Source organism: Physeter macrocephalus, chromosome 13 (assembly GCF_002837175.3).
Source record: "Physeter macrocephalus isolate SW-GA chromosome 13, ASM283717v5, whole genome shotgun sequence".
Classification (NCBI taxonomy): Eukaryota; Metazoa; Chordata; class Mammalia; order Artiodactyla; family Physeteridae; genus Physeter; species Physeter macrocephalus.
This window is the reverse complement of record NC_041226.1, coordinates 71732717-71742932: the sequence shown is the minus strand read 5'-3', so window position 1 is coordinate 71742932 and position 10216 is coordinate 71732717. Positions and strand designations below refer to the sequence as shown.

Genomic DNA, 10216 nt, shown 5'->3' with positions numbered 1-10216 from the left:
TGCGGTACGCGGGCCTCTCTCTGTTGTGGCCTCTCCCGTTGCGGAGCACAGACTCCGGACGCGCAGGCCCAGCGGCCGTGGCTCATGGGCCCAGCCGCTCCGCGGCCTGTGGGATCCTCCCAGACCGGGGCACGAACCCGCGTCCGCTGCATCGGCAGGCGGACTCTCAACCACTGCGCCACCAGGGAAGCCCCCGGGATTATTTTTTTAATACTGGTAACCTACATCTGTTAAACATTATGTTCTAGGATAGTTGATTAAATGTTACAAAATATTACGTGTAAACTTATTCTAAACATTCGTCTGTTCTTCAGTGGCAGACATACGTTCAGGTTAAATGTCACAGAGTATAATTTTATTCTATTCTGTGAATCTAGGGACACCGATATTTCACACCTACAAATTTATTCAGTTGGGAAACAGATATTTTCTGCTTGTCTCTCCATCGTTTAGAATATACCTAAAATCCTTTCTTTTATTTCCCAGTTATCTGCTGGAGAGTTTAGTTCTGCCATCTGAACTGTATAATTACTTATTCCACAAATATTTGTTTAACTTACTTTGTGTCAAATATTGTGGCGGGCCCCGGATACGGAATAGTGAAAAATTCCCACACGATCCCTGTCCTCCAAGAGTTTACAGTCTCAGGAAGAACAGATATAGAGTTCAAGTGGTCATACACTATAAGTTCAAATAATGCTCGATGTAGTGGGTTTCACAGTGTCCCCCCAAAATCGATGTCCACCAGGAACCTCAGAATGGGACCTTATTTGGAAATTAGACTTTCGCAGATGTCATCAGTTAAGATCATGCTGCTTTACGGCAAGCCCTAATTTCAATGATTGGTGTCTTTGTAAGAGAAAAGAGAGGGAGATTCAGATAGAGAGACAGAGAAACACACAGGGAAGAGGGCTAAGCAATGACAGAGACCAAGGAACAACGAGAACTGCTGAGAAGCTGAGGAGAGTGAAGGAAGGATTTTTCCCTAGAGCTTTCAGAGAGAACGTGGCGTTGCTGGTACCCTGATTCAGCACTTCCGGCCTCCAGAACACCGAGAAATCAATTTTTGTGTTTTAAGCTACTGATCTTATAAGGATTTGTTAACAACAGTCCTAGGAACCTAGTACAGTGAGTGTTAGGTTGAACCATAAGAAATTGCCCATTTTGACTGCTTTGACCTACGCAAACATGGCGACTTCATTTGGTTCAACCCAGTATGCTGTGAGCTTGTGAGAGGAAGACCTCGTTGATGAGAGGAAGCTTCTCGGAGGGATTTCTGGTGGAACTGAAATCAAAAGAGCAAGTGGAAGTTCATGAAGAACAAGAGAGAAAGGGGAGGAGAGGAGCTCCCAGCAGAGGGACCAGGGCCACAAAGGCTCTGGGGCAGAGGCGTGGACACTCGTGAAGAGCTGAAAGCGGCGGGCATGACTGGAACACGGTGTGGGCACAGGGCCAGGTGAGGCTGGACAGGTAGGGACAGGTGGGAACAGGTAACCCAGAATTGGGTGTTAAAACCTAAAGGTGGACGGTTTTGTTCAAGAGCAGTGGACCCCCACTGAAGGGTTTAAGCCAAAAAGTGAGAAGATTACTATGACCCAGATGCGGGATAGATTTGAAGGAGCCAAACCAGATGAGGAGACCCTGGGAGGGAAAGCACGAGCCAGGGGATGTCTCTGACCAGGGAAGCACGGTGGGGACCCAGAGAATGGGCCAGCTGAGCAGTTTTTGGGGAAGAGCTCCGTGTTTTTGTTTTGATGGCATGTCCTGATTGATATACCATCTGCCCTTGTGTCTCTTTGAAGACATTTGATTCTCATAAAATATACATACCAGTCCCGGCAGGCCTCCAGCCCCGGTGTTGGCTCACAGAATCATGTGTAGCAATTCCACTGCCCAAGAAGTCTCTGGAAGGAGAAGCAGCACCTCCTCCTCCTTTTTTTTCTAATTTCTCTTTGCTCCTCACCTTGTGTTCACATCACTTTGTTTATATCTCAGCTAGAATAGCTATTACATTTTATTGTCATTATCTGTTTATATAACTATCTATCCATTATAATGTGGGTTCCATGAGGGCAAATACTGTGCCTCAGATATTTTTATATCCCCAGAACCTAGCACGGAACCTGCTGAGTCCTGGCCTGTGGGATTTGATTTATAAGTGACTGCATCGGTGTATCAATAAATGAGTCAGCAGATGCATGAATTAAGTACTTCATTTATGTTCTGTCTTCTCAGCCTGTCTTTGGCCCTTTATAATTGCCTTTCTCTTTGGTCTGACAACATATTAACTGCTTTTTTTTTCCCCCCTGTGTGCTCTACTTACCACTACAAATATTTTTCTACTAGTTGTGGCTATAAACTTTTGGGAAACAAGTCTCTTCCTCATGAATCTCTTTATATGTGCAGCCATTTTTCTAATTGCCTGCATCTCCTGGAAATGCTCACCTTTTTTGTTCTGTGCCTTTGGGAGCTAATTCTTTATCACTGTTGTCATCGTAACCATCAAACTATTGAGAATGTGCCGTGGTCAGTGTTCCTTTCATGGGGAGAGGGGAGGAAGGTGGTGAACAATGGTGGCCCCTTCCCTAAGTGAGATACCACCAAAGACAGAAAGTCACAGATGACTCACAAAGCTATATAAGATATACAGATGGCTAAGGTAAATGTTCATATTATATAAAACCAAAATGTAAGAGCAGTTTCTATAGTGGAGTAAGAAAAAAAGGCAAGTTTCCTGAACGAGGAATCAGGACATAGAATCTCACTATGGGCTCACAACCAGTTGGACAACTGAGCCATATATTGTATTGAACCTGGGATGTTCCCCCAAAATGCTCATGTTCTCTCTGGCCAGTTTGAGTATCCCCACATGGTAGGAAGGAAGAGCTGCCACCTCTCTTCTCATTATAAAAGCTTCCTTGGCCTCTCATGCTCACCTTTCCACAAATCCAGGACAGATTGTCGTTATAAAGTAAATGCATAAGCAATAGAGACACAGATGTAGAGAACAAACGTATGGACACCGGGCAGGAGGGAAGAGGGGGGATGAATTGGGAGATTGGGATTGACGTATATACACTACAATGTATAAAATAGATCACTAATGAGAACAGACTGTAGAGCACAGGGAGCTCTACTCAGTGCTCTGTGGTGACCTAAATGGGAAGGAAATCCGAAAAAGAGGAGATATATGTTTACGTATAACTGATTCACTTTGCTGTACAGCAGAAACTAACACAGTGTTGTAAAACAACTACATTCCAATACAAATTAATTTTAAAAAATAAAGTAAAAGCATATACCCCCTTGTCATGATATTTAGGGGATATTTTGTCATACTGTAATAGAGATGCGTTGACCAGTCCCAAGAATAATAAATATTTAAAGTTTTGTATTTAACTAAAATAACATTGGTTATTTTAATATTTTAAAATATTATTTGAATAAAATAAGCTAATGTACTTTATGCCTCAAGTAAGTCTTTAAAGATATATATCATTAGCTCTATAAATTGCAACTTTCTGATAACTAATGAGGTAATTATGGAACTAATGCTATGGAAATATCTTTACTATGTTTTCTCATAATATATGCTAATATATGTTAATTTTAAGTAATTTGAGCAAACCAGAGAAAACTAATTTCATAATTCTGCTTCTTTTCCCCTAGAAATAACCACTATTACCAGTTGGAATATATCCTTCCAGATTTGTCATATATAAATGATGAGGTCTCATAATATGTACTCTTTTAGATTATTTTTTAAGGACACATATACACATACACACACACAGATTATAAGATTTATAAGATTTAAGATTTATAGATCTATGTCATCCATTATAAGAGCTTCATAGAGTCTTTTTGCAGGAATGTACCATAATTTATTTTGCCAGTCCTTGCTGGGGATAAGTGTTTAGTTTATTAGTTTATTTCTAATTTTTTAAATATTACTGACAGAGTAGCACTGAACTGCCATGTACTTTTTTTTTTTAAGATTTTTTTTATGTGGACCATTTTTAAAGTCTTTATTGAATTTGTTACAATATTGCTTTTGTTTTATGTTTTGGTTTTTTGGCCACGAGGCATGTGGGATCTTAGCTCCCTGACCAGGGATCGAACCCATACCGCCTGCTTTGGAAGGCAAAGTCTTAACCACTGGACTGCCAGGGAAGTCCCTGCCATGTACTTATGTCTTTGCCCATTTGTTCAAGTGTTTCCTTAAGATAAAGTCTCAAAAATGATATTGCTGGATCAAAGTAGACACATCTTTAACGTTTTAAAACATATTATCACATTGCCTTCTGAAAAAGTTGTACCATTTTATACTTAACAAAAATTCCCATTTCCCCATAACCTCACATTTTTTAACTTTTGATAATCTGATATGCAAAAGTAATAATTTTGTGTGTGTTTATAGTACCTATAAGTATTTGTGTTTGTAGTACCTATAAGTATTTGTGTTTGAGCATCTTTTCATTAATTTTGAAGCAGTTGTATAACTTTGTGAATTTGTCTTTTCCAAAATTAGTTTGTGAACACTTTTTATAAATCAAGAAATATATATCCAATATTTTTCAAAAAAAAAAAAAAAAGCATATACCCCATAGGGGGTAAGAAGCTGGTACCTTTTGAAACGTGCTTCCATAACCCCTCCAAGAAAGACTGCCTGAACTAAAGTACTCTTTGACCTCTTAGCTCAGCATTTGTGATGTAAAGCCTCAGCTGGAAACTTAAACTGTAAAAACATAAAAACAAACTTATAGAAATAAATAAACAAATAAATAATAAAACCATTTGCTTGTCAATTCCCAGATATTTCATGGCACGCAACTGGATAATTCCCAAGCATCTTTACAACTACATAGAGAACTTTTGCTTTATGTACCAAATGTGTTGTTTCTATTTGAGCTATTCTTTCATGAATCTGCTAGGCTAAATGATCAATTTCCTTGACATTTTCCCCCTTTCAAATATCACCACTTAGGATTTTCATTTCTTTTTTCATTCTTTTGATTTCTAATTCTAAAACACATATTTATAAAACACTTTGGTGTTTAAATATGTTAGTGATAATAAGTCAGTCAATGATAAAAAATTATGTTTGGTATGGAAAGGGGATTATGTTTGGGAATAAATAACATACATTTTTCTTCTAATTTTTTTTTCTGGTTTAGTTTTTTGTTTAGTTTTCTTTTTGTTTTCCCTGTGCTCAGACTTTGAACACTCAGAGTAAGGCAGGAGACCAAGATATACTTGGTAGGGTTTTACTGCCATCTACCGTTTCTTCATGTAATAACTCATTGTTTCTTTGATTCAAAAATTCTGATAGACTGTGACTTATATTACTATAGATTCCCCCCTTCTTTCTATTTTTTTCTTTAGTTAAAGCAAAGTGAAGCAAATGCAGACACCAAAGAAAAGCTCCCTTTGCGACTTCGAATCTTTGAAAAATTTCCAAACAGACCGCAAATGGTGAAAATCTCAAAGCTTCCTTCAGATTTTACAGTTCCTAAAATCAGGTATTAAAGTATTTCTTTAATTGTATATCTCAAATACACTGTAAAACATTCATCTTAAATCTGATTCAGCCCTTTCAAACTCATGTGGGTGCGGTTTCTTTCTATTTTTAAGTTATTATCCATACTGCTACTCTGTCTTCCTCTATTTTAAAAACCGTTGACCCCTTTAAGCAATACATCAGAGCAGAGTCAAGTGTGTTAGCCTGGGCAAGAAGGCTGCTGACCACTGCTTCACCCTGAGACGGCCCCTCGGGGATTTGACTTCACAGGTAACTGGCACAGGTGGTCCAGCTTACAAAGATGCACGTAGACATTGGCCTCTGACCCTCAACCATGTAAGGATAAAATTGCCTCTGAGGCCCTTTTATTTTCAAGGAAATGGAGAAACCGCCACTGGCCAGGTTTCCGGACTACTGTGACAGCATTTGTTTAGAATGCCATGTCTGGGTGCAATATAATTTGTCTTCCATTTTTTAAAAGAAGAACCATGGCATTTTGCACTCACGCTAATATGATTTTCTACCACTTTGCCCTCAAGTTAAGCAATTGCATTGAAGATGCTTCAAAATGCTTATTTTTAATAATTAAAGGAAATTCTTCCAGTTATAGCTCAAAAATTACAAATAGAACCAGAATAATATCAAATATGACATTTTTTATGTAACTAATTTTAAAAACAATTCTATGGGGAGGTTATAAAAGCATGAGACTGGATGTGATGCCATAATATTTAAAATTCAAATCAAAATATATTTGCAATTCTGATTTAAAAAAAAAACAAAATTTAAAACGTGAAAAATATGACATATATAAAAGAGCCGTAAATTAGATTCAAGATTAGTGATTATTGAAAAGATGTTATATGAATTCTCCCCATGCTTTAAAGATCAGATGAAGTAAGTTTCTTTTGAGTTATTTTGAGTCTTTAAATGTAATATTATCTCTCAAGGATTCTTACGATAAATGAAAGTTCAGAGAGATGAACTAATTCCTCCAAATCTTAGAGGGGAAAAAAAAGTATCTTATTACCACAATAGGAGTCAAAAGATACCATTAATTACTGAATATTGTTGCTTAAAAGTAATTTCAGGGACGTGACTTTTTTAAAACAGGAATAACTGAAGATTCAGGAATTTTTCTCTGAATTCAACATTTTGCAAATTATATGTGTAATTAAATCTAAACACCTCTTGGGGCTTCCCTGGTGGCGCAGTGGTTGAGAGCCCGCCTGCCGATGCAGGGGGTACGGGTTCGAGCCCCGGTCCGAGAAGATCCCACGTGCCGCGCAGCGGCTGGGCCCGTGAGCCGTGGCCGCTGAGCCTGCGCGCCCGGAGCCTGCGCTCCGCAACGGGAGAGGCCACAACAGTGAGAGGCCCTCGTAACGCAAAAAAAAAAAAAAATCTAAACACCTCTTGGTGTGACATGTCCTATTTTCTGTGAACTTTTGTCACTGCTTTATCTTAGCTCAGGCAAATGCATCATTGCAAAATGCCATCCCTTGCTCCATTTCATTAATAATGCTTGACATAATGTGTACTTCTTTTGCAAAGGGAAAGTTTCATGAAGCAGTTTATTGATCGCCAGCAACAGGATACCTGCTGCCTCTTGCGAAGCCTTCCATCCGCCTCTTCCTCATCCTGCGATCACTCCAAACGGTCTGCGATTGAGGACAAGTACATTGACCAAAAAGTAAGAATCACTGTCGCAAATAACCAGATTTTTCTTAAGCCTGTGTGTTAGAGAAAAGAACCACGTAACTGGGTGGGGTCCTGAAATCTAATGTCTCAGGAGAATAATTAAAAAAATAATTTTAGTGGTTGAAGAAATTACTAAACCTAACATTTGTAAATTTGTTAATTTAAATTTTGCATTTCTACAGGTCAGCTTTTGAGCCATGCCATGTGGCAGCCAGGTGACTTCCAATAGATCAAAAGCCTCCCCAAACCTGCATTTTCTCACATGCAGAAGGCAGGGCTCTGAGCTCTCAAGTTCAGCCCAGGTTTAATGGTGGCCTGTACATTACTTTCTGCAGGAGACCTTACTTATTCCAGTTATTATGCCAGGGAGACTAACCAGAGCCAAGTTTCTCTAAAATTAGTCCAAATAACTGCCATTTATTGAGTTTACTAAGGCCTGTGGCAGGAATTATCTCTAGGCACATTATCTTATTCATGTTCTGATTTACCTATGTCTTTATCATTTGAAAAGTAGATAGGGAATTTTTTTTCCCAGATTCTACAGTTAGAAAATGAAAGATCAATAGCAGAGTTTGTGAAAGAGATTACACATTAGAGTTTGTTGCAAAAGCATCTAATTCACTTGCGAGTATTTCTCTTTGAAAGTCCTAGTTTCTACTTTAATCCTTTAAATTGTTGCCACCTTTTTTCTATGGCTTATCATCAAATACATATTTCTCTATTATCATGTGAAAATAAAATAGCAGCTCCTTCATGCTCCAAGATTCTCTGTTTCTCCCCATTCTCCAAAGATTACCCTTGTAAAGGACCTTTACTTATTCCTCTCCTCCTCCTTTTCTCCCATCTCCTCCCCAAATGAAATGAACTTCTGCCCTTTATCACCCCCCCAATTCCTTGTTTCTCTGCTGTAGTTGAGTGATTTTGTTCTCAATTATGATGATAATGATTTCCTTTGTAGTGTGTCTCTTCTCACTCAAGAATTTTCATTATTTCTTTTCTTTCAGTTATCTACAGATGTTATTCCTCTGTTTTAGAGATTCCAAGATTGTAGATGACAAGTCTGATGCCAATGTCATTTTTTTTTCCATGTGAAAGTAATTCGGTTTTTCTTTGGTGGTTGGTTGGTTTTCTGGTTTCTCTTGGGAAGCTTGTAAGACTTTCTACATCTCCTTGGAGTGCAAAAACTTTACCAGGATATACTTTGTATGTCTTTTCTCATCAGAACTGCCCAAACTGGGGAGTCTTTTCAGTTTGCCAACTAAGAATATAAGAAATTTTCATTTATTATTTGTTCAATTATTACTTTTCCATCCACTCCTTTTTACCCCTACTTTTCTCTTATGATTGTTATCTCTCTTTTTCTTCTGTGTTTTGAAATATTTGTTCTGCTTAATCTTTCAGGCCACTAATTTGATTTCAACTGAGATCATCCTTTGCTTTTAAAGTCTGAGTGAAAAAATCATGAAATGTGTGTGGAGAGGGGCACACACACGCAGTACTGTTACCTCTCCTTAAAGACTTTCAGAAGACTGTACTCTTCTAAAAGAATTGTCACTAAGCTTGTCACGTCCCTTCCCCGTAGCTATGTTCACGCAATACTGTGCACAAGGCATAGAAGCAAAAAGTTTCTATGTTAGTGGATAAGCAAGTGGGAGGATAATGGCCTGGTTTCAGACAATCATTCTGAAATTGCATTTTACACATGAGAACACAGATTGCTTATTTTCTAAATTTATTTCAAAGGCAGAACTTTAAGCCAGAGGGTGTGCAGTGAAGCCCCAGTCTGGGCTCACGTTGCACCCAGCCCTCTCCAGGAAGAGTGCCAAAGAGTCAATATCATGGGTGCCCAACACGGCAGATCCACAACTTGCTTTTTTAAATCCCGAGTAACGCTATCCCACTGGAAATACAAAATTAAAATCTTAGTCTGTGAAATTTTATTTTCTCTCTAAAAGGGAAGATGATGTCTCTCACATTTCCTGAACCGAATATTTTGAAATTGGTGAGAAAAAAATAAATTAAAAGGTTCTTGGCAGGTGAGTGGGATGGGGGGGTGTCTAAGGGGACTTTTCATCCTTCTATGTTTGTGGCTTCTTTTTATATTCTCATTTAACAGTTATTTTTAACTAAGTGAAAGTAAGATAACAATTATAGCTTTATTCTGTAATCTTACACTTGAGTCTCTCTCATAATCCCCTAAAATATAATGAACTAGCAAAGACATTGATCCTGGGGGCAGAATCCAAGTCCCTCAGCTCTAAAGAGACTAGAACTTCTTGGAGACTGCGGGCCGTCCCCCATCTATAAAGTCAGTTGATTCAAACACACAATACATGGTCTTATACAAGGACAGTGATCAGCCGTGGTTAAGTCGCCCTTCGTCCCCCGTCAGGCTCATTGGCCATATGTAGATAAACTACAGTTAGAACGATATTGTTTATCTTTTTACAGCCTTCAGCATCTGGAAAGGGACACATAGGGCACCTAGTTTCTCTTCATCTCAGCAGTAGCTACCCTGTTGGGGCAGCAGCAAAAAAGACTTACCGTGCTGCCACCCGTTCTTAAAGCTTTGACTTTCCTCAGGCTGCTAGGAAAGTAGAATTAACAATTCCTTTCACCATCCAGTTTCCAGCTTGAGCTCCTGGCGTTCTTCATAAATACTTAGGATCTGTCATCCTTGAGGGCTTTGGGCCAGGGAAACCCAAAACAGAGAATTCCACGCAATGAATTTCAATGGTAAGGATTTAAGGGAAGTAGGAATTGAGGAGAAAGCAGTCAGGGATCTGTATTTTTAAATATGGCAAAAGCCTTTTTCATTTTTCTTAAGAAACCCCGAAGCCACTTAAAAACAAAAATACACAAACACACGAGAAAAATCCTGAACAGAGACCACACCACTGTTAGCTCCCCTGATAAATTATTTTTCGGGAAGCACTTGCAAATTTCTATTACATACCAGTTGCCTTTGGAAATGACAGTCATTATCAAGTGGACAGC

General features: G+C 38.7%; 1 protein-coding gene across 6 annotated transcripts in view; it reads left to right on the top strand.

Moving 5' to 3' along the window:
* Window positions 1–10216, top strand: part of NALCN (sodium leak channel, non-selective) — a 318984-nt gene that overhangs the window by 207923 nt on the left and 100845 nt on the right. For all 6 annotated transcript variants that reach the window (XR_003682527.2, XM_028497339.2, XM_028497338.2 and 3 more), the window contains 2 exons: window positions 5386–5522; window positions 7073–7211. Coding sequence is in view for 5 of the 6 variants with exons in the window: in XM_028497339.2 (XP_028353140.1) it covers window positions 5386–5522; window positions 7073–7211 (276 nt within the window). In the remaining variant the exon portion in view is untranslated. The remainder of the gene's footprint in view (window positions 1–5385; window positions 5523–7072; window positions 7212–10216) is intronic.